Source organism: Stegostoma tigrinum, chromosome 2, assembly GCF_030684315.1.
Source record: "Stegostoma tigrinum isolate sSteTig4 chromosome 2, sSteTig4.hap1, whole genome shotgun sequence".
Lineage (NCBI taxonomy): Eukaryota > Metazoa > Chordata > Chondrichthyes > Orectolobiformes > Stegostomatidae > Stegostoma > Stegostoma tigrinum.
The window spans coordinates 162,404,178-162,428,076 of NC_081355.1; the positions used below are offsets into that span (position 1 = coordinate 162,404,178).

Sequence of the window (23,899 nt, forward strand, 5' to 3'; positions counted from 1 at the left end):
CTGGGGGACTCTCACGGTGATTTGGTGACTGTGGTATCTCTCACAGTGATTTGGTGACTGTGGGGGACTCTCACGGTGATTTGGTGACTGAGGGGTCTCTCAGTGATTTGGTGACTGTGGGGTCTCTCACTGTGATTTGGTGACTGTGGGGGTCTCTGCAGTGATTTGGTGACTGTGGGGGTCTCTGCGGTGATTTGGTGACTGTGGGGGACTCTCAGCGTGATCTGGTGACTGTGGGGGTCTCTGCGGTGATTTGGTGACTATTGGGTGTCTCAAAGCGATTTGGTGACTGTGGGGGACTCTCATGGTGATTTGGTGGCTGGGGGACTCTCACGGTGATTTGGTGATGGTGGGGGTCTTGCACGGTGATTTGGTGACGGTGGAGGTCTCTCACAGTGATTCGGTGACTGTGGGGTCTCTCACAGTGATCTGGTGACTGTGGGGGTCTCTGTGGTGATTTGGTGACTGTGGGGGATTCTCACGATGATTCGGTGACTGTGGGGGACTCTCACGGTGATTTGGTGACTGTGGGGTCTCTGCGGTGATTTGGTGACTGTGGGGGACTCTCACGGTGATTTGGTGACAGTGGGGGACTCTCACGGTGATCTGGTGACTGTGGGGTCTCTGCGATGATTTGGTGACTGTGGGGGAGTCTCACGGTGATTTGGTGACAGAGGGGGACTCTCAGTGTGATTTTGTGACTGTGGGGTCTCTGCAGTGATTTGGTGACTGTGGGGGACTCTCACAGTGATCTGGTGATTGTGGGGGTCTCTGCGGTGATGTGGTGGCTGTGGGGGTCTCTGCGGTGATGTGGTGGCTGTGGGGGTCTCTGCGGTGATGTGGTACCTTGCTTGGTGCTCAGGCCTTGGTGTTGTCCGGGTTAGTGATGTGACATGTATTTGGAATAGTCGGTTAGATTAGTGAGTGTTTTTGATGACTGGTGAGAGTAGGAATTTGGTGAACTGCTGCCTCTCTTTCCTGTTGGCTACAGTCGGTATTTCCGGTGAGCTGTGAGTCAGTGCTGTAATGTGGGGAGTTACCGACTTCCCCGCCACGCTGTCTGGGTGTGGCTCGGATCAACAAATGCTGCTTGAACTGGTCTATCTGCCTTATCGGAGGCACTGGGCTGGGTCAGCCCACATTCCTCAAACATCGTTAAACTGCAAGGAATTTCACAACATCCTGACTCACTTTGTTCAAAAGGCAAAAGCTGAAAGATTAAAATTCCTTACAAACAAGCAACAAAGAGAAGGCTATTCAGCCTGCTTCACTATGGATAAAACCATTGTCACGCTGATTTTAAACTCAACGCTACATTCCTGTGTCAGAGATAATGGGAACTGCAGATGCTGGAGAATCCGAGATAACAAGGTACGCAGCAGGCCAAGCATCACCAGAGGAGCAGGAAAGTTTGACTTTTTGGGTCGAGACCCTTCTTCAGAAAATTTTCCTGCTCCACTGTGTTCATCCAGCTCCACACCTTGTTATCTCACTACATTCCTGTGTACCCAGAGTAATTGCTCATCCCCTTGCTGATCAACAATTTCTGCACCTCTGCCTTCAATCTGTGGAAAATTTCTGCATCCACTCCTTTAGCAGAAGGGAATTACAAAGACTTTAATTCCTCTGAGAGAAAAACTTTACCGAATCTCCCACTTAATTTTAAACAAAGGCCCACACAGAGAATACTGAGGGAGGGGTCCCCCAAACTAGAATGGGGATAGTGCCCTTGTCATCAACACTTAAACTGCCCCATTGTCCCCAGTGTCTGAGATCTGATCAGGGAGAAACCATTCACACCACCAACCAACAGAGGAAAAGATGGCATTAAATGAACATAATTAATGAGGATCTGGAACGTACTGCCTGAGAGTGTGGGGGAGGCAGGGTCACTCGAGTGAACAAAACAACAAAGAAAATTACAGCACAGGGAGAGGCCCTTCGGCCTGCGCCGAACCAGATCCACTATCTAAACCTGTCGCCTATTTTCCAAGCTATGCCTGCCTCTTTGTAGGTTACGTGGAACACACCTCTTTCGCACCTACACAGGCCCCAAACTCCACCTCTTCCTCCGGTACATTGATGACTGTATCGGCGCCGGCTCTTGCTCCGCAGAGAAGCTCGAACAGTTCATCCACTTCACCAACACCTTCCACCCCAACCTTCAGTTCACCTGGGCCATCTCCAGCACATCCCTCACCTTCCTGGACCTCTCAGTCTCCATCTCAGGCAACCAGCTTGTAACTGATGTCCATTTCAAGCCCACCGACTCCCACAGCTACCTAGAATACACCTCCTCCCACCCACCCTCCTGCAAAAATTCCATCCCCTATTCCCAATTCCTCCGCCTCCGCCGCATCTGCTCCCACGATGAGGCATTCCACTCCTGCACATCCCAGATGTCCAAGTTCTTCAAGGACCGCAACTTTCCCCCCACAGTGATCGAGAACACCCTTGACCGCGTCTCCCGTATTTCCCGCAACACATCCCTCACACCCCTCCCCTGCAACAACCGCCCGAAGAGAATCCCCCTCGTCCTCACATACCACCCAACCAACCTCCGGATACAACGCATCATCCTCCGACACTTCCGCCATCTACAATCCGACCCCACCACCCAAGACATTCTTCCATCCCCACCCCTGTCTGCTTTCCGGAGAGACCACTCTCTCCGTGACTCCCTTGTTCGCTCCACACTGCCCTCCAACCCCACCACACCCGGCACCTTCCCCTGCAACCGCAGGAAATGCTACACTTGCCCCCACACCTCCTCCCTCACCCCTATCCCAGGCCTCAAGATGACATTCCACATTAAGCAGAGGTTCACCTGCACATCTGCCAATGTGGTATACTGCATCCACTGCACCCGATGTGGCTTCCTCTACATTGGGGAAACCAAGCGGAGGCTTGGAGACCGCTTTGCAGAACACCTCCGCTCAGTTCGCAACCAACAACTGCACCTCCCAGTCGCAAACCATTTCCACTCCCCCTCCCATTCTTTAGATGACATGCCCATCATGGGCCTCCTGCAGTGCCACAATGATGCCACCCGAAGGTTGCAGGAACAGCAACTCATATTCCGCCTGGGAACCCTGCAGCCTAATGGTATCAATGTGGACTTCACCAGTTTCAAAATCTCCCCTTCCCCTACTGCATCCCTAAACCAGCCCAGTTCGTCCCCTCCCCCCACTGCACCACACAACCAGCCCAGCTCTTCCCCTCCACCCACTGCATCCCAAAACCAGTCCAACCTGTCTCTGCCTACCTAACCTGTTCTTCCTCTCACCCATCCCTTCCTCCCACCCCAAGCCGCACCCCCATCTACCTACTAACCTCATCCCACCTCCTTGACCTGTCCGTCTTCCCTGGACTGACCTATCCCCTCCCCACCTCCCCACCTATACTCTCTCCACCTATCTTCTTTTCTCTCCATCTTCGGTCCGCCTCCCCCTCTCTCCCTATTTATTCCAGAACCCTCTCCCCATCCCCCTCTCTGATGAAGGGTCTAGGCCCGAAACGTCAGCTTTTGTGCTCCTGAGATGCTACTTGGCCTGCTGTGTTCATCCAGCCTCACATTTTATTATCTCGCCTATTTTCCAAGGATCTGTATCCCTCTGCTCCCTGCCCTTTTATGCATCTGTCTAGGTACATCTTAAATGACGCTATCATGCCCACCTCTACCACCTCCACTGGCAACGCATTTCCAGGCACCCACCGCCCTCTGCGTAAAGAACTTTCCACGCATATCTCCCTTAAACTTTCCTCCTCTCACTTTGAACTCATGACCCCTAGTACAAAGAACAAAGAAACAAAGAAACCTATAGCACAGGAACAGGCCCTTCGGCCCTCCAAGCCTGCGCCGATCGAGATCCTCTGTCTAACCTGTCATCTATTTTCTAACAGTCTGTGTCCATTTGCTCCCTGCCCATCCATGTACCTGTCCAAATATATCTTAAAAGACGCCAACGTATCTGCGTCTACCACCTCCGCTGGCAACGCGTTCCAGGCACCCACCACCCTCTGTGTAAAGAACTTTCCACGCATATCTCCCTTAAACTTTCCTCCTCTCACTTTGAACTCATGACCCCTAGTAATTGAGTCCCCCACTCTGGGAAAAAGCTTCTTGCTATCCACCCTGTCTAAACCCCTCATGATTTTGTTGTCCCCCCTCAATCTCCGTCTTTCTAATGTAATTAATCCTAATCTATTCAACCTGCCTTCATAGTTAGCACCCTCCGTACCAGGCAACATCCTGGTGAACCTCCTCTGCACCCTCTCCAAAGCATCCACATCCTTTTGGTAATGTGGCGACCAGAACTGCACACAGTACTCCAAATGTGGCCGAACCAAAGTCCTATACAACTGCAACATGACCTGCCAACTCTTCTACTCAATACCCTGTCCAATGAAGGAAAGCATGCCATATGCCTTCTTGACCACCCTATTGACCTGCGTTGCCACCTTCAGGGAACAATGGACCTGAACACCCAGATCTCTCTGTTCATCAATGTTCCCTCGGACTTTTCCATTTACTGTATAGTTCGCTCTTGAATTTGATCTTCCAAAATACATCACCTCGCATTTGCCTGGATTGAACTCCATGTGCCATTTTCTGCCCAACTCTCCAGTCTCTCTATATTCTGCTGTAATCTCTGACAGTCCCCTTCACTATCAGTTACTCCACCAATCTTAGTGTCATCAGCAAACTTGCTGATCAGACCACCTACACCTTCCTCCAGATCATTTACGTATATCACAAACAACAGTGGTCCCAGCACAGATCCCTGTGGAACACCACTGGCCACAGGTCTCCAATTTGAGAAACTCCCTTCTACTACTACCCTCTGTCTCCTGTTGCCCAACTAGTTTTTTATCCATCTAGCTAGCACACCCTGGACCTCATGTGACTTCACTTTCTCCATCAGCCTGCCATGGGCAACCTTAACAAACGCCTTACTGAAGCCCATGTATATGACATCTACAGCCTTTCCCTCATTAATCAACTTTGTCACGTCCTCAAAGCATTCTATTAAGTTGGTAAGACATGACCTTCCCTGCACAAAACCATGTTGCCTATCACTGATAAGCCCTTTTTCTTCCAAATGGGAATAGATCCTATCTCTCAGTATCTTCTCCAGTAGCTTCCCTACCACTGACGTCAGGCTCACCGGTCTATAATTACCTGGATTATCCTTGCTGCCCTTCTTAAACAAGGGGACAACATTAGCAAGTCTCCAGTCCTCCAGGACCTCACCCGTGTCTAAGGATGCTGCAAAGATATCTGTGAAGGACCTGGCTATTTCCTTTCTCGCTTCCCTCAGCAACCTGGGATAGATCCCATCCGGACCTGGGGACTTGTCCACCTTAATGTCTTTTAGGATACCTAACATTTCCTCCTTCCTTATGTCAACTTGACCTCGAGTAAGCAATCATCTATCCCTAACCTCACATCCGTCATGTCCCTCTCCTTGGTGAATACTGATGCAAAGTACTTGTTAAGAATGTCACCCATTTTCTCTGAATCAGCGCATAACTTTCCTTCTGTGTCCTTAAATGGGCCAATCCTTTCTCTAGTTACCCTCTTGCTCTTTAAATATGAATAAAAGGCTTTGGGATTTTCCTTAACCAGTTTGCCAGCAATATCTCATGTCCTCTCTTTGCCCTCTTAATCCCTCGATTCAGATTCGCTCTCCATTCCCGATATTCTTGCAAAGCTTTGTCTGTCTTCAGTTGCCTAGGCCTCATGTATGCTTCCTTTTTCCTCTTGGCTAGTCTCACAATTTCACCTGTCATCCATGGTTCCTTAATCTTACCTTTTCTATCCCTCATTTTCACAGGGACCTGTCTCTCCTGCACGCTAATTAACCTCTCCTTAAAAGCCTCCCACATGTCAAATGTGGATTTACCTTCAAACTGTTTCTCCCAATCTACATTCCTCAGATCCTGCCGAATCTTGGTATAGTCGGCCTTCCCCCAGTTTAGTACTCTTCCTTTAGGACCACTCCTATCCTTGTCCACGAGTATTGTAAAACTTACGGAATTGTGGTCGCTATTTCCAAATTAGTCCCCTACTGTAATATCAACCACCTGACCGGGTTCATTCCCCAGCACCAGGTCCAGTATGGCCCTTTCCCGAGTTGGACTACATACATACTGCTCTAGAAAACCCTCCTGGACACACCTTACAAATTCTGCTCCGTCTTGACCCCTAACACTGAGTGAATCCCAGTCAATGTTGGGAAAATTAAAATCTCCCATCACCACCACCCTGTTTCTTCTACACCTTTCCATTATCTGTTTACATATTTGTACCTCTATCTCACGCTCGCTGTTGGAAGGCCTGTAATACAGCCCCAGCATTGTTACTGCACCCTTCCTATTTCTGAGTTCTACCCAAATTGAGTCCCCCACTCTGGGGAAAAAGCTTCTTCCTATCCACCTTGTCTATACCTCTCATGATTTTGTAGACCTCAATCAGGTCCCCCCTCAATCTCTGTCTTTCTAATGAAAATAATCCTAATCTACTCAACCGATCTTCCTAGCTAGCACCCTCCATACCAGGCAACATCCTGGTGAACCTCCTCTGCACCCTCTCCAAAGCATCCACACCCTTTTGGTGATGTGGCGACCAGAACTGCACACAGTATTCCAAATGTGGTTGAACCAAATTCCTATACAGCTGTAACATGACCTGCCAACTCTTGTACTCAATACCCCGTCCAATGAATGAAAGCATGCCCTATGCCTTCTTGACCACCCTATCCACCTGTGTTGCCACCTTCAGGGAACAATGGACCTGAACACCCAGATCTCTCTGAGCAACAATTTCCCCATGGCTTTTCCATTTACTGCATAGTTTGCTAGGATGTTGCCTGGTATGGAGGGAAGGTCTTACGAGGAAAGGCTGAGGGACTTGAGGCTGTTTTTGTTAGAAGTAGGTTGAGAGGTGACTTAATTGAAACATAGAAAATAGTCAGAGGGTTAGATAGGGTGGATAGGGAGAGCCTTTTTCCTAGGATGGTGACAGCGAGCACGAGGCGGCATAGCTTTAAATTGAGGGGTGAAAGATATAGGACAGGTGTCAGAGGTAGTTTCGTTACTCAGAGAGTAGTAAGGGAATGGAACGCTTTGCCTGCAACGGTAGTAGATTCGCCAACTTTAGGTACATTTAAGTCGGCATTGGATAAGCATATGGACGTACATGGAATAGTGTAGGTCAGATGGGCTTGAGATCGGTATGACAGGTCGGCACAACATCGAGGGCCGAAGGGCCTGTACTGTGCTGTAATGTTCTCTGTTCTATGTTCTATGCTCTTGAATTGGATCTTCCAAAATGCATCACCTTGCATTTGCCTGGATTGAACTATATCTGCCATTTCTCCACCCACCTCTCCAATCTATCTAAATTCTGTTGCATTTTCTGATAGTCCCCTTCACTATCTACTCCAGCAATCTTAGTGTCATCTGCAAACTTGCTAATCAGATCATCTATACGTTCCTCAGATCATTTATGTACATCACAAACAACAGTGGTCCCAACATAGATCCCTGTGGAACACCACTGGTCACAGTTCTCCATTTTGAGAAACTCCTTTCGACTACAACTCTCTGTCTCCTGTTGCCCAGCCAGTTCTCTATCCATCGAGCTAGCACACCCTGGACCCCATGTGACTTCTCTTTCTCCAACAGCCTGCCATGGGGAACCTTATCAAATGCCTTACTGAAGTCCATGTATATGATATCTACAGCCTTTCCCTCAATCAACTTTGTCACGTCCTCAAAGAATTCTATCAAGTTGGTAAGACATGACCTTCCCTGCACAGAACCAGGCTGCCTATCACTAATAAAGCCCATTTTCTCCAAATGTACATCGATCCTATTCCTCAGTATCTTCTCCAGTAGCTTCCCTACCACTGACGTCAGGCTCACCCGTCTATAATTACCTGGATTATCTTTGCTGCCCTCCTTAAACGAGGGGACAACATTAGCAATTCTCCAGTCCTCCAGGACATCTCCTGTGCTCAAGGATGCTGCAAAGATATCTATTAAGGCCCCAGCTATTTCCTCTCTCACTTCCCTCAGTAATCTGGGATAGATCCCATCCGGATCTGGGAACTTGTCTACCCTAATGCCTTTTGGAATACCTAACACTTCCCCCTACTTATCCCGACTTGACCTAGAGTAATCAAACATCTATCCCTAACCTCAACATCCGTCATGTCCCCCTCCTCAGTGAATACCGACACAAAGTACTCATTAAGAATCTCAGTCATTTTCTCTGACTCCTCACATAACTTCCCTTCTTTGTCCTTGAGTCGGCCAACCCTTTCTCTCGTTACCCTCTTGCTCCTTATGTATGAATAAAAGGCTTTGGGATTTTCCTTCACCCGGTTTGCTAAAGATATTTCATGACTCCTTCTAGCCCTCTTAATTCCTCATTTCAGATTGGTCCTACTTTCCCGATATTCTTCCAAAGCTTTGTCTGTTTTCAATCACCTAGACCTTATGTATGCCTCCTTTTTCCTCTTTGCTAGTCTCTCAATTTCACCTGTCGTCCATGGCTCCCTAATCTTACCTTTTCTATCCCTCATTTTCACAGGAACATGTCTCTCCTGCACACTAATCAACCTCTCTTTAAAAGCCTCCCACATGTCAAATGTGGATTTACCCTCAAACAGCTGCTGCCAATCCATGATAATAAAGTGTGAAGCTGGATGAACACAGCAGGCCAAGCACATCTCAGGTGCTCCTGAGATGCTGCTTGGCCTGCTGTGTTCATCCAGCTTCACACTTTATTATCTTGGATTCTCCAGCATCTGCAGTTCCCATTATCACTGCTCCCAATCCATGTTCCCGAGCTCTAGCCGAATTTTACTATAGTTGGCCTTCCCCCCATTTCGCACTCTTCCTTTAGGATCACCCTCATCTTTTTCGATCAGTGTTCCAAAACTTATGGAATTGTGATCACTCTTCCCAAAGTTTGGGAATAGAGTGTTTGGGTCTGGAATGTACTGCCTGAGGGTGAGGGGTGGAAGCAGGTTCACTTGAGGGGTTAGGGTTTGGAAAGTACTGTGTGAAAGAGCCTTGGGCGGGTAGGTTCACTTTGTGAGGGCACGGCCTGGAATGTACTGCCTGAGAGTGTGGGCAGGTTCAGTTGAAGCCATGGAAAGGGAGTTGGATTGTATGTAAAATGTCAGTTTCAGCAGGGTTAAAATTGTATCGGAGATAATGGGAACTGCAGATGCTGGAGAATCCGAGATAACAAAGTGTGGAGCTGGATGAACACAGCAGGCCACGCAGCATCTTAGGAGCACAAAAGCTGACGTTTCAGGCGGTCTAGGCCAAAACACAACGTGAATGTTACAGAGATAATGGGAACTGCAGATGCTGGAGATTCCAAGATAATAAAATGTGAGGCTGGATGAACACAGCAGGCCAAGCAGCATCTCAGGAGCACAAAAGCTGACGTTTCGGGCCTAGACCCTTCATCAGAGAGGGGGATGGGGGGAGGGAACTGGAATAAATAGGGAGAGAGGGGGAGGCGGACCGAAGATGGAGAGTAAAGAAGATAGATGGAGAAGGTGTGGGTGGGGAGGTAGGGAGGGGATAGGTCAGTCCAGGGAAGACGGACAGGTCAAGCAGGTGGGATGAGGTTAGTAGGTAGCTGGGGGTGCGGCTTGGGGTGGGAGGAAGGGATGTTACAGACTGGATTGCACATTTAGAGCTGGGCTGAGCTGACACTGGAATAATTTTGTGGTTCTGTGCAGTTCCTCACTCTGACAACCAGGGCGCTCCCTCCAGCCACTCAAAGTGATTCCTCACCTGCCTGCTGTTTTCGAAACAAACACTGGCAAACACAGTGCAAGTTTTAAGAGGAGACAATTCAGGCCCTTGTCCCTGCGATACCGTTCACTGACACCGTGGCTGGCTTTCAGCTGCACTTTCCCTCCTGTCCCTGGGGTTTCACTTGCTCGTTAGTTAAACAACATTTATCCACCTCGACCTTCAAAATATTCAATGAAGTAACACCACCACTGTCTGAGAAACAAATAAATCTTCCTTCTCACCATTTCAGAGGCAGACCCCTCCGAGTTAAAGTCTGTCTTTGAGTTCCGGAATCTTACACATTCGCAAAAGGCTATGGGGAGAGAGCGGGGCAGTGGAATTAGTTTGGGATTGATATAGGGCTATGGGGAGAGAGCGGGCAGTGGGATTAGTTTGGGATTGATACAGGTCTATGGGGAGAGAGCAGGCAGTGGGATTAGTTTGGGGATTGATACAGGGCTATGGGGGTGGAGAGAGAGGGGCAGAGGAATTAGTTTGGGGATTGATACAGGGCTATGGGCAGAGTGGGGCAGTGGGATTAGTTTGGGATTGATACAGGGCTGTGGGGAGAGAGCGGGCAGTGGGATTAGTTTGGGAATTGATACAGGGCTATGGGGAGAGAGCGGGCAGTGGGATTAGTTTGGGAATTGATACAGGGCTATGGGGAGAGAGCGGGCAGTGGGATTAGTTTGGGATTGATACAGGGCTATGGGGAGAGCGCAGGGCAGTAGGATTAGTTTGGGGATTGATACAGGGCTATGGGGAGAGAGCGGGCAGTGGGATTAGTTTGGGATTGATACAGGGCTATGGGGAGAGTGGGGCAGTGGGATTAGTTTGCGGATTGATACAGGGCTATGGGGAGAGAGCGGGAAGTGGGATTAGTGGATGTGAGTTTGCTCGCTGAGCTGGAAGGTTAGTTAACTAACCTTCCTGCTCAGCGAGCAAACTCACATCCAGAACCTCAACCTGAGCTACAACCCTTCTCAGAACTCGCTAGTGGGATTAGTTTGTGGATTGATACAGGGCTATGGGGAGAGTGGGGCAGTGGGATTAGTTTGGGGATTGGTACAGGGCTATGAGGAGAGAGCAGGGCAATGTGATTTGTTTGGGGAGGAAACCCCAGCAGACATGGGGAGAATGTGCAAACTCCACACAGAGTCCTGAGGCTGGATTTGAACCTGGGCCCCTGGCTTTGGGGAAGTAGACCACTGAGTCACTGTGCCATCCCAGTAGGACAGTGTGATTAGTTTCGAGATTGATACAGGGCCATATGGAGAGAGAATTGGGTGTTGCGATTATTGGGATTAAAATTGATAATGAATGGTTCATGGATAGGTTTAAAACGATATGGGCCAAATGCAGGCAAATAGGACTAGTTTAGTTTAGGGAACCTGATTGGCATGGATGATTTGGGCTGAAGGGCCTATTTCCATGCTGTATGACTCTAAGGTAATGGTATAGGGAGTGTGGGGCCAGTCAGGGATCTTGCTTTGAACTGACTGGAAATTGTGGAGGTGAATTTCTGTTGTAAATGACTGGGTTCCTGTGATTATCTGTGTGACTAGAAGGAGCTGGCCAGAGTGCAACCTGGATACCCTGTCCACCTGGAGGGAGTAAGAACTGCCGATGCTGGAGTCAGAGATAATACATTGTGGACCATCAGAGGAGCAGGAACCTCCATTTCTGTCAAAGGGTCATGACTCAAAACATACACTTTCCTGCCCCTCTGCTGCCTGGCTTGCTGTGTGCCTCCAGCTCCACTCTGTGTTACTTCAGTCAACCTCGTAGTTTCAGTCAGGTTGGTCCTATATTTAACTGTCCTCTTCCTCCCTGCAGCCTTTCTCCATTCTCCCATTTTCCCATTTTCCTCGCCTTACACCCTTCAGCCCACTGCCCTGCACTTCCTTGCTGTAACATATCCAGCTCCTCTCATTTTCTTGCAGATCCAGCTTGATTCTGAGGAATCTGGGATCTGCACAGAGTTGCCTGGACAAGCTTGTGAGCACCTTGTCAGCAAGCCCCTGGGCTATCAGCTCGTGCTGTTCACACTTCCCCCGTCTACACCCTCCACTTAACTCCACGAGGTCTGACTTCCCAGAGCAGGCTGCAGTCTGGGAGTCGCAACCTGTTTCAGATAAACATGTGTCCCATCTACAGTCTCATCCAAAAAGAAATTATCATGCAGCTACCACGAAGGGGGCTATCCAAGGGTTCACTTGTGTGCCAGGGCTCAGTTTTGATTTACTTAGGCACTGTGCTGACTAAACAGTTGAAAGAGTTTGAGCTGATTTGGAGTTTTGTTTCTGAAATCATGTCTGACTAATGCAGTAATCGGGAGTGGCTCCGGGCACTATCTCGTACGTTTACAGAAAATATTCCCTCAGATTTCTCTTCGGGTGGAGGTGAGCAATAATTCCACGCATTTACAGGATGTGACAGGTTTTTGACCTTCAGATATGGTTATGACAGATTACCACAGAATCACCAAATTGCTGCAGTGCACAGAGAGCCATTCATAGCCTATTATGTCTGCATGGCTCTCTGTGCATTTTAATTTAGTGCTAATCTCCTGCCTATTCCACGTGTCCTGCACTTCCGTTCACTCCCTGTCAACACTGCAATCACTCCGTGTCTACTCCATGGTCACTCCTTGTCTACTGCACGGTCACTCTCTGTCTACTCCATGGCCACTCCTTGTCTACTGCATGGTCATTCCTTGTCTAGTCTGCAATCACTCCCTATCTACTCCACAGTCACTCCCTGTCTACTGCACGGTCATTCCCTGTCTACTCTGCAATCACTCCTGTCTACTGCACGGTCACTCCCTGTCTACTACACGGCCACTCTCTGTCTGCTCTGTTGTCATTGCCTGGTCACTCTCTGGTCATTCCCTGCCTACTTTATTTTACTCCCTGTTCACTCCCAATCCGTAATCTGCTCACTTCCTGCCCAGTCCCCTCCCTTGTCCTCTGCCTCTACGAGCTGTTAGGTTTTTTTGGCTGTGGATATGCCTCAGTGCCTAGTGGCCACACCTCACTCCGTACCTTACAGAGCAGGGAGGGGCCAGCAATGAAAAGTTAGCGAGACTCGTAGTGACAGGCAGAGCTGTGTGAGCACAGAGAGAGCAGTCAGAGAGAGTAAGCAGGCAGCTAACCGCAGTCTCACAGTAAACAGCTGGAGCAGAGAGTCTTTCCTTCTCACTACTTCCCACATTCTATCTTTGGAACATGTACAAAGGGCAGGATAACCGAAACCGACTGTCACCGGACAGCAGGCTCTATCAGGATATGTTGAAATCTACTGAATCCAGGAAAGGTACTTACTTGGAATGCTAGTGGAGTTTGTTTCCAGCTGAAGGGTGGGAGGGATCGTGAGGGATCGGGTATTTAGGATGTTGCTGTCGGACCCGTCCTGTGCTGCTGTTAACCCTTGGAGGTCTGGATTTGCTCTTCTGCTTGTCAGGCAGCACTCTGATCTCAGCTCTGTTAGTATCAGACCGATCTCCCCTTCCTCTCCCTTCCCTTCATCACTAAGCCTGCCTGTTTCCAACCTGACAACACCTCCCTCCCCATGCACTGCCCTTCACCCCTAGCTGAGCACATGGGCTGCAGAAGCCCGCACCCTGTCCATTCGATCTTGGCAGACTCTGATGATCTCAGTTCACTCCCAGCTGGTTCTCCTTATTTGACCCTCCATCAAAATTCTGCTGCCCCACACCTGAACACAGACTGTGTCCTATGCACCTTTTACCCCTGAGATCACTGCCTCCCTCCCCTAATGATTTCTGGGCAGGCAACATCTCAGTTTTAAGGATTTTATCCCCTTGTTTTCAAATGGCTTCCTGAGCTGAAGGCCTTCCGGGCTCTGTAATCCGCTCCAGTCCTGTGCACTCCAATATCCAGCTTTGTGCTCCTCTCTGGCAGAAACCCCTCAAACAGAAACCCCTCAAACATTGGCAGCTGTACTCAGATTCACTCCCTAAATCACTGCGCCTTGAACAGTCAATGTCAATGCCACTTCTCATTCAATCTGTAGCACACTCAGTTCTGAGTCACAGGCTCATGGGGCCAAATCTCAGTCTGAGGCATGAGTGTAACATCCTCATAATCACTGAGGGAGCCCCGCACTGTCGGAGGGTCAGTGCTGAGGGGGTGGGCACTGTTGGAGGGTCAGTGCTGAGGGAGTGGGCACTGTCGGAGGGTCAATTCTGAGGGAGTGAGTGCTGTCGGAGGGTCAGTGCAGAGGGAGTGGGCACTGTCGGAGGGTCAGTGCAGAGGGAGCGGGCACTGTCGGAGGGTCAGTGCTGATGGAGCGCTGCACTGTCGGAGGGTCAGTGCTGAGGGAGAGTCGTACTGTCGGAGGGTCAGTGCTGAGGGAGTGGGCACTGTCAGAGGGTCAGTGCCGAGGAGTGCCGCACTGTCGGAGGGTCAGTGCTGAGGGAGTGCCGCACTGTCGGAAGGTCAGTGCTAAGGGAGTGCCGTACTGTCGGAGGGTCAGTGCTGAGGGAGTGCCGCCCTGTCGGAGGGTCAGTGCTGTGGGAGCGCCGCACTGTCGGAGGGTCATTGCTGTGGGAGATCCATACTGTCGCAGGGTCAGTGCTGAGGAAGTGCTGTAATATTGGAAGGTCTTCTCTCTGTATTCTGGTGAAGTGTCCTGACAAACATTTATAGCTTAATTGGCATCACAAACTGAAATGTCGTCTGAACATGTCTTGTATTGGTGGGATCTTGCTGTGCTCTAACTGGACAACATTAAGCCTATGGCAGAAAGCATAGTGCTGTTGATGAAACACTTTGAGATGTCCCAGGACCCAGAATAATGTTTTCACCGCTACCCTCTTGTTCCCTCCTTTACCTTAGCATGGCACATCAGATGAGGAAGATTTATGTGCAGCTATTGTAAAATTTGCTTTTGTCAACTGACACACTTAACACTTCAGTGAGACACTGTTTTAGTACAAGGCAGGCTCTCTGTCAGTGCAAACTGTTATATTGAACAGACAGTCTCTCCCAACTCTCTCTCTGTATGCTCCTCAAACATTCACCATATCAGAACCCTCGAATACTTCATCCAAAATGGAAATGGTACCATCTCACTTTTTGTCTATAACTGTGTCATCAGTTTCTCCATCTCTCTCTCTCTCTCTATGTTCCTTTTCACCACCACTCAAACTCTGTCTTCCTTCCGCCCCCTCCCTCTCTCCATCTCTGTTTCCCATGTCTGTCTCTCTCTCTCTGTCCGTTTCTCTCTGTCCCTCTCTCTGTGTCTCTGTCCCTCTTTCTGACTCTGTCTGTGCTTCTCTCTGTCTTTCTCTGCCTTCTCTGTTCCTCCTCCCACTCTCCATCCCCTGCCTTCCTGTGGCCTGGAGTCGGAATCCTGGATAATTGATGGTTTGCCAGTGGGTCGGCTGGAAATATTTCCTTCTTTCAGAATGTAAATGAAGCTAGTTGCTGTGACAACAAAGGTTATTCACCACAGTCAGCACATGAAGTTTTATTAACCAAATTCTGGGCCTTCACATATAGCACAGCCTCAAATAGAAACCATGATGTGTGAGTGTCTGCACACACAGGACTGTTCAGTGTTGACTTGTTCTGCAAAGCTTTGCCTGTTGATTGTTAGAACAGTCCAGGTCTAGTTATTACTCTCTTAGTAGACAGTCCGGTTCTGATTATTACTCTGAATGGCCACTTCCGGTCTGATTATTACTCTCGGAGTGTTCAGTCCGGGTCCAATTATTACTGCTGGAGTGGTCAGTCTGGGTGCGATTATAACTCCTGGAGTGTTCAGTCCGGATCCGATTATTGCTCTCGGAATGGGTGGTCCGAGTCCAATTATTACTGACTTTATTCTGATTTAACTATTTAAATTTTTTTTTCCTAAGATGAACGGGATCGAGTCCAGAAGAAAACTTTCACAAAATGGGTGAACAAACACCTGATGAAGGTCAGTTAATATTAAATTGAGTGACCAGGGAGTGGTTATCACAGAGGGACAGAGGAGGTGACCGGGGAGTGGTTATCACAGAGGGACAGAGGGAGTGACTGGGGAGTGATCATCACAGAGAGAGAGGGTGTGACTAGGGAGTGGTCATCACAGAAGGAGAGGGAGTGACCGGGCAGTGTCATCAGGGAGACAGAGAATGACTGGAGAGTGATCATCACAGTTCATTGTCTTCATCACAGGAGGAGCATTGAAAGACAATATTAAAATAAAGGGTATAATTCCAAAGGGGGCGCAGGGGCCGGGGAGCTGGGGGTATACGTCACGGATCACTGAAGGTGGCAGGATAGGAGGACAAAGCAGTGAATAAACAGATGGTGCCCTCGGCTTTATTATAGGGGCATAGAGTACAAGAGCCAGGAGGTGATGTTAAACTAGTACAAGATACTTGTTAGACCCTCAGCTGGAATATAGTGCACAGTTGTGGGAGCCACATTATAGGAAAGATGTGAATGTGTTGGAGAGAGGGCAGAAAGCAGGAATGGTTCCAGGAATGAGAAACATCAGTCAGGAGGATCGATTGAAGAAGGTGGGACTGTTCTCCCTGGAGAGAAAGCGGCTGAGAGGGAGATCAGAGAGAGATTTTCAAAATCAGGACCGGGGCTGGACAGAGCAGATAGCGATAAATTATATGCTCCTGCAAAAGGATCAAAAACACAAGAGGCTCGGATTTAAAGTGATATGTAAACAAAGTGAGAGTGATGTGAGAAAAGAACTTTCTCAGTGGATAGTTAGGGAGTGGAACGTAGTACCTGGAAAATGTGGTGGAGGCAGGTTCCGTTCAGGAATTCAGAGAGGATATTGGATGGCCATTTGCAAAGAAATAATGTTCAGGGAAGTGCAAAGTAGCAAGAGATTGACATTGGGGAATGATGTTCGTTTGAAGAGCTCATACAGACTTGGTGGACTGAATGGCCTCCTTCTGCATTGTAACAATTCTATGATTCTGACTCTCTCACTCACACACTCTATGTCTCTCTACCCACTCTCTCTCTCGCTTTATCTCTCTCACTCTCTCTATCTCAGTCTCTCTGTCTCTGCCTTTCTCGCTGTTGTTACATAGAATGGGAGGTTAAATAAAAGAACATCCCTGATATTCATTTTATAAATAACAAGTAACAATTTATTTACTTTACCCGAACAGTGAACAAAACTACTAACAGACTGGACAGTTCCCCCCCCCCAACTCCTAACTATTCCCTAACTGAACAAAATTCTACTGGTATGCTATTCCAATAAAGAGACGTCCTATGTATATGACCCAAATAGTAAGAAAAAAACCTAAATTAAAACTTAGTCTCTCAAAGGTTGCACAGAATGTGTCTTCTGGAATGCTCTGCCTTCTCCATTATCTCTCAAGTTTTTCTTCTGTTGATCCTGCTGTCAGGGATGTTTTCTCTTTAGTTTTCTGTGAGAGGACTTTTAGCTAGAAGTGCCATGGTACCTTTGATGGCGTTTTCTTAGAGAGCTTAGCGATTCTTTGTGAGAGCTAGATGCTTATTTCTCAGATGATGGTGTGTTCTCTCCCCTTCCAATGGCAGTTAGGTCTCTGCCGATTTTCTGAGTGTGCTCTTTGTTATTTACACATTCATGACGAGAGGTTGTCAAAACTATCAGATTTAAATTTAGAAATGGGGGACGGGAAAGGGGTTCTGAAATAAATAGGGAGGGGGGAGGCAGATCAAAGATGGATCGAGGAGAAGACAGGTGGAGAGGAGACAGACAGGTCAAAGAGGGGGGGATGGGGCCAGTAGGGGAGAGTGTAGGTGGGGAGGTAGGGAGGGGATAGGTCAGTCCAGGGAGGAGGGGCAGGTCAAGGGGGCGGGATGAGGTTAGTAGGTAGGAGATGGGCGTGGGGCTTGAGATGGGAGGAAGAACAGGTGAGGGAGATGAGGACGAGCTGGACTAGTTTTGGGATGCGGTGGGGGAAGGGGAGATTTTGAAGCTGGTGAAGTCCACATTGATACCTGGGCTGCAGGGTTCCCAGGCGGAATATGAGTTGCTGTTCCTGCAACCTTCGGGTGGCATCATTGTGACACTGCAGGAGACCCATGATGGACATGTCGTCCGGGGAGCTGGGGGGTGGGGGAGAAAATTGAAATGGTTTGTGACTGGGAGGTGCAGTTGTTTATTACGAACAGAGCAGAGGTGTTCTGCAAAGCGGTCCCCAAGCCTCCGTTTGGTTTCACCGATGTAGAGGAAGCCACACCGGGTACAGAGGATGCAGTATACCACATTGTCAGATGTGCGGGTGAACATCTGTTTGATGTGAAAGTCTTCCTCGGGCCTGGGATCGGGAGGAGTACTAGGGGCAGGTGTAGCAACTCATCCCTACTACCCCCTATCCGCAATAAAAACCAAAACAGAATCCCCCTCATCCTCACGTACCACCCCACCAACCTCCAAATCCAATGCATCATCCTCCGACACTTGCGCCATCTACAATCCGACCCCACCACCAAAGACATTTTTCCCTCCCCACCCTCGTCTGCTTTCTGGAGGGACTACTCTCTCCGTGACTCCCTTGTTCGCTCCACACTCCCCTCCAGCCCCACCACACCCGGCATTTTCCCTGCAACCGAAGCAGGTGCTACGCCTGCCCCTATACCTCCTCCCTCACCCCCATCCCAGGCCCTAGGAAGACTTTTCACATCAAACAGATATTCACCTGCACATCTGCCAATGTTATACGCTGCATCCACTGTACCCAGTGAGGCTACGTCTACATTGGGGAAACCAAGCAGAGGGGACCACTTTGCAGAACACCTACGCTCAGTTCGCAGTAAACAACTGCACCTCCCAGTCACGAACCATTTCAACTCCCCCTCCCATTCTTTAGATGACATGTTCATCATAGGCATCCTGCAGTGCCACAATGATGCCACCCGAAGGTTGCAGGAATTGCAAATCATATTCCACTTGGGAAACCTGCAGCCCAATGGTATCAATGTGGATTTCACCAGCTTCAAAATCTCCCCTCCCCCCACTGCATCCCAAAACCAGCCCAGCTATTCCCCATCTCCCTAACCATTCCTCCCACCTTAAGCCCCAACCCCATCCCCTACCCACTAACCTCATCCCACCTCCCCCCCCCCACCACCCCTGACCTTTCCATCCTCCCTGGACGACCTATTCCCTCCCTCACTGCCCACCTACATACTGGCTCCATCCCTGCCTCTTTGGCCTATCTGTCTCCTTTCTACCTATCTTCTCCTTTATCCATTTTCTATCCACCTCCCCTCTCTCCCTATTTATTTCAGAAACCCCCATCCCTGAAGAAGGGTCTAGGCCTGAAACGTCAAACTTTCCTGCTCCTCTGATGCTGCTTGGCCTGCTGTGTTCGTTCAGCTTCACACCCTGTTATCTCAGATTCTCCAGCATCGGCAGTTCCTACTATCTCAGATTTAAATTTAATTGGCTCTCATTTGCTAAGTGCTTGGTTTAAATTAATTGGCTGATTCAGGCTCATTGCAAAACCATCAAAACAACCCTAAGGTTTCCAATCACACAGCCAATTGATACATATTTCCATTTTAGAGCTGGTGGTAAATCTTCAGCTACATATAGACACGTTTTTTCTGTATAAATTAGATTCCCTACAGTGTGGAAACAGGCCCTTCGGCCCAACAAGTCCACACCGCCCCTTGAAGCATCCCACCCAGACCCATTCCCCTATAACCCACACACCCCTGAACACTATGGGCAATTTAGCACGGCCGATCTACCTAGCCTGCACATCTTTGGATTGTGGGAGGAAACCGGAGCACCCAGAGGAAACCCACGCAGACACGGGGAGAATGTGCAAACTCCACACAGACAGTTGAGGCTGGAATCGGACCTGGGTCCCTGGCGCTGTGAGGCTGCAGTGCTAAACACTGAGCCGCCCGTAAATCTGTAAGCTAAGAAAAGCACTTTGTCTCTCAAAGGGACCACACACTTTATTTTTAAACAACAAATTCTATCTTCCTATCTTCCAATTCATGATTACTCTACACAACTTTGCAATACTCTCTTTCTCTGACTTTTGTTCTTTCTCTCGCTTTCTATCTCAGTTATTATCTTTCTGTTTCTCTCTCTCTCTCTTTTCCTAATATACTGTCTCTGTCTGTCTTGATCTCACACACACTCTCTCACTTCCCTTCTATCTGTCTCTCTCTCCCTGTCTCACTCTCTTTCATTCTCTCTCTCCCTCCTGCCATCTCTTTCTCTGTCTCTTACACTATCACTCTCTGTCTTACCTAGATTCATCTTGACCGTGTTCACTGCTGTGATTTTGGACTTGGAATTTAATATGTCCACAATACACTGATGTTTACTCTGTTTTTCTGTTCTCTCTCCTTTCCTATCTCCTCTTTGTCCCTTATCTTCACCTTCCTCACTGTCTGATATTCTCTCTCCCTCTCTCTCTCGGTCAGCATTGGAAAGCTGAGGTATGTTGCTCTGGGGCTGTTCCAGCTTTTCTGTGCGTGTGTGTCTGGGAGTGAGTGTATGTGTCTGTGTAAGTGAGAGAGTGCGGGAGTGTGTGTGTATGTGTGTGAGTGAGTGAGAGAGAGAGTGTGTGTGTGAGAGAGAGAGAGAGTGTGTGTGTGTGAGAGAGAGAGTGTGTGTGAGTGAGTGAGAGAGAGAGTGTGTGTGTGTGTGAGTGAGTGAGAGAGAGAGAGAGAGTGTGTGTGTGTGAGAGAGAGAGAGAGAGAGTGTGTGTGTGAGTGAGTGAGAGAGAGAGAGTGTGTGTGTGCGTTGTGAGAGAGAGAGAGAGTGTGTGTGTGAGTGTGAGAGAGAGAGAGAGTGTGTGTGTGTGTGTGTGAGTGAGAGAGAGAGTGTGTGTGTGTGAGAGAGAGAGAGAGTGCGTGTGTGTGTGAGAGAGTGTGTGTTAGTGTGAGTGTGTGTGTGTGCGCGCACACTGCTGCTGCTGCTTTTTTTGTCTTATGAACCCACCCCAAACTCACCAAACCCCAAGTCACATGAGACCCAAAGCTCCCTGAACCTGATCACAAGCCCGCCACTGCCTGACCGCATGCACCCTGACCATCTCCTTCCTCCCTAACCCACTCACTTCCATTTGCTCCCCAACCTACCCTACCCTCTGCCTCCTGACCCACTCCTGCCCCCGACCCACCCCTGTGCCTGACTCACCTTTTTTGCCCCCTGCCTCCTCCCTCCTGTCTCCTGCCTCCTGCCTCCTGACTGCCATTCCCTGCCCCTGCAATTGATAAGAAAAAGCTTGTTGTGTCAGGGTTTAGTCTGCTGGCTTGAGCATGATGCATGCTGGGATTGTTGGTAGTATATTGTTAGTAATGGATCTGAGGCCATGCTCTGGGAATAGTGTGAATGGTCCAGCATGATTTGAGGGTCTGGAAGGTGTTACCACACATCCTGAAGGTTCATATTGGGTGGGATTCTGGTTTGGGAGCACTGAGCAGTGGAGGGTTATGGGTGTTGGGTTGGATCTGTGGAAGGGTGGATCCAGCCGGGGGGGTGGATTATGGGGGCATTGGTGCATAGACCCTCAGAGTTGTATGAATCTTATCCTGCCTTGGGTTGGTAGGACTTCGAGTGAACTAGTTTGGGAGATTGGCATTCTGTTGGTTCATGTCGGGTAAGACAGACACAGGTCAGTGTAGGGTCTGTGGGGGGGTTATTGGGGTTGGTACTGGTAGTCAGTGTGTGGTCAGTGGGGGGTTTTTGGGGTTGGTGCTGGTGGTCAGTGTGCGGTCAGTGGGGGGTATTGGGTTGTTCCTGGTGGTCAGTGGGGGGTCATTGGGGTTGTATCAGTGTTGGTACCGGTGGCCAGTGTGGGGTCTGTGGTAGAGTATCTGGGTTGGGACTGGTCGTCAGTGTGTGGTCATTGGTGGGGTATCAGGGTTGGTCTTGGTGGTCAGTGTGGGGTCTGGGGGGGTATGAGGCTTGGCACTGGTGGTCAGTGTGTGGTCAGTGGGGGGTTTTGGGGTTGGTGCTGGTGGTCAGTGTGTGGTCATTGGGGGGTTTTGGGGTTGGTACTGGTGGTCAGTGTGGGGTCTGTGGGGGGGGTTATTGGGATTGGTCCTGGTGGTTAGTGTGGGGTCTGTGGGGGGTTTATTGGGGTTAGTCCTGGTGATTAGTGTGGGGTCTGTGGGGGGTTATTGGGTTGGTACTGGTGGTCAGTGTGGGCTGTGGGGGGGTTATTGGGATTGGTCCTGGTGGTCAGTGTGGGGTCTGTGGGGGGGTTATTGGGGTTGGTCCTGGTGGTTAGTGTGGGGTCTGTGGGGGGTTATTGGGTTGGTACTGGTGGTCAGTGTGGGATCTGTGGAGGGGTTATTGGGACTGGTCCTGGTGGTTAGTGTTGGGGTGTGGGGATTCTTGGGGTTGGTACTGGTGGTCAGTGTTGGGTCTGTGGGGGGTTTATTGGGGTTGGTCCTTGTGGTTAGTGTGGGGTCTGTGGGGGTTATTGGCGTCGGCACTGGTGGTCAGTGTGGGGTCTGTGGTGGGGTATTGGGTTGGTCCAGGTGGTCAGTGTGTGGTCATTGGGGTGGTATCAGTGTTGGTACCGGTGGTCAGTGTATGGTCATTGGTGGGGTATCAGGGTTATCCTGGTGGTCAGTGTGTGGTCAGTGTGGGTTTTTGGGGTTGGTGCTGGTGGTCACTGTGTGGTCAGTGGGGGGTTTTGGGGTTGATAATGGTGGTCAGTGTGGGGTCAGTGGGGAGTTTTTGGAGTTGGTGCTGGTGGTCAGTGTGTGGTAGTGGGGGGTTTTTGGAGTTGGTGCTGGTTGTCAGTGTGGGGTCAGTGGGGGGTTTTTGGAGTTGGTGCTGGTGGTCAGTGTGGGGTCAGTGGGGGGTTTTGGGGTTTGTGCTAGTGGTCAGTGTGTGGTCATTGGAGGGTTTTGGGGTTGGTGCTGGTGGTCAGTGTGTGGTCAGTGGGGGGTTTTGGGGTTGGTGCTGGTGGTCAGTATGTGGTCATTGTGGGGTTTTGGGGTTGGTACTGGTGGTCAGTGTGGGGTCAGTGGAGGGTTTTGGGGTTGGTGCTGGTGGTCAGTGTGTGGTCATTGGGGGGTTTTGTGGTTGGTGCTGGTGGTCAGTGTGGGGTCAGTGGAGGGTTTTGGGGTTGGTGCTGGTGGTCAGTGTGTGGTCATTGGGGGGTTTTGTGGTTGGTGCTGGTGGTCAGTGTGGGGTCAGTGGAGGGTTTTGGGGTTGGTGCTGGTGGTCAGTGTGTGGTCATTGGGGGGTTTTGTGGTTGGTGCTGGTGGTCAGTGTGGGGTCAGTGGCGGTTTTTGGGGTTGGTACTGGTGGTCAGTTAGGGGTCAGTGGGGGGTTTTGGGCTTGGTGCTGGTGGTCAGTGTGGGGTCAGTGGGGGGTTTTGGGGTTGGTGCTGGTGGTCAGTGTGGGGTTAGTGGGGTGTTTTGGGGTTGGTGCTGGTGATCAGTGTGTGGTCATTGGGGGGTTTTGGGGTTGGTACTGGTGGTCAGTGTGGGGTCAGTGGGGTTTTTGGGGTTGGTGGTGGTGGTCAGTGTGTGGTCAGTGGGGGGTTTTTGGGGTTGGTGCTGGTGGTCAGTTGGGGGTTTTTGGGGTTGGTACTGGTGGTCAGTGTAGGGTCTGTGGGGGGTTTTTGGGGTTGGTACTGGTGGTCAGTGTGGGGTCATAGAACATAGAACAGTACAGCACAGAACAGGCCCTTCAGCCCACAATGTTGTGCCGACCATTGATCCTCATGTATGCACCCTCAAATTTCTGTGACCATATGCATGTCCAGCAGTTTCTTAAATGACCCCAATGACCTTGCTTCCACAACTGCTGCTGGCAACGCATTCCATGCTCTCACAACTCTCTGTGTAAAGAAACCGCCTCTGACATCCCCTCTATACTTTCCACCAACTAGCTTAAAACTATGACCCCTCGTGCTAGCCATTTCTGCCCTGGGAAATAGTTTCTGGCTATCAACTCTATCTATGCCTCTCATTATCTTGTATACCTCAATTAGGTCCCCTCTCCTCCTCCTTTTCTCCAATGAAAAGAGTCCGAGCTCAGTCAACCTCTCTTCATAAGATAAGCCCTCCAGTCCAGGCAGCATCCTGGTAAACCTCCTCTGAACCCTCTCCAA

At 49.7% G+C, this 23,899-nt stretch overlaps 1 protein-coding gene across 19 annotated transcripts in view; it reads left to right on the forward strand.

The window, feature by feature from the left end:
- LOC125463118 (plectin-like) overlaps nucleotides 1-23,899 on the forward strand; it is a 392,251-nt gene that overhangs the window by 227,243 nt on the left and 141,109 nt on the right. For 7 of the 19 annotated variants that reach the window (XM_059640946.1, XM_059640955.1, XM_059640962.1 and 4 more), the window contains 2 exons: nucleotides 15,710-15,771; nucleotides 20,244-20,258. The exons of 2 other annotated variants lie outside the window; for them this stretch is intronic. In XM_059640946.1, coding sequence (XP_059496929.1) covers nucleotides 15,710-15,771; nucleotides 20,244-20,258 — 77 coding nt within the window. Of the gene's footprint in view, nucleotides 1-11,607; nucleotides 11,624-12,922; nucleotides 13,141-15,709; nucleotides 15,772-20,243; nucleotides 20,259-23,899 lie in introns of those variants that run through there. 10 more of the 19 variants (XM_059640971.1, XM_059640977.1, XM_059640984.1 and 7 more) reach the window with 4 other exon arrangements.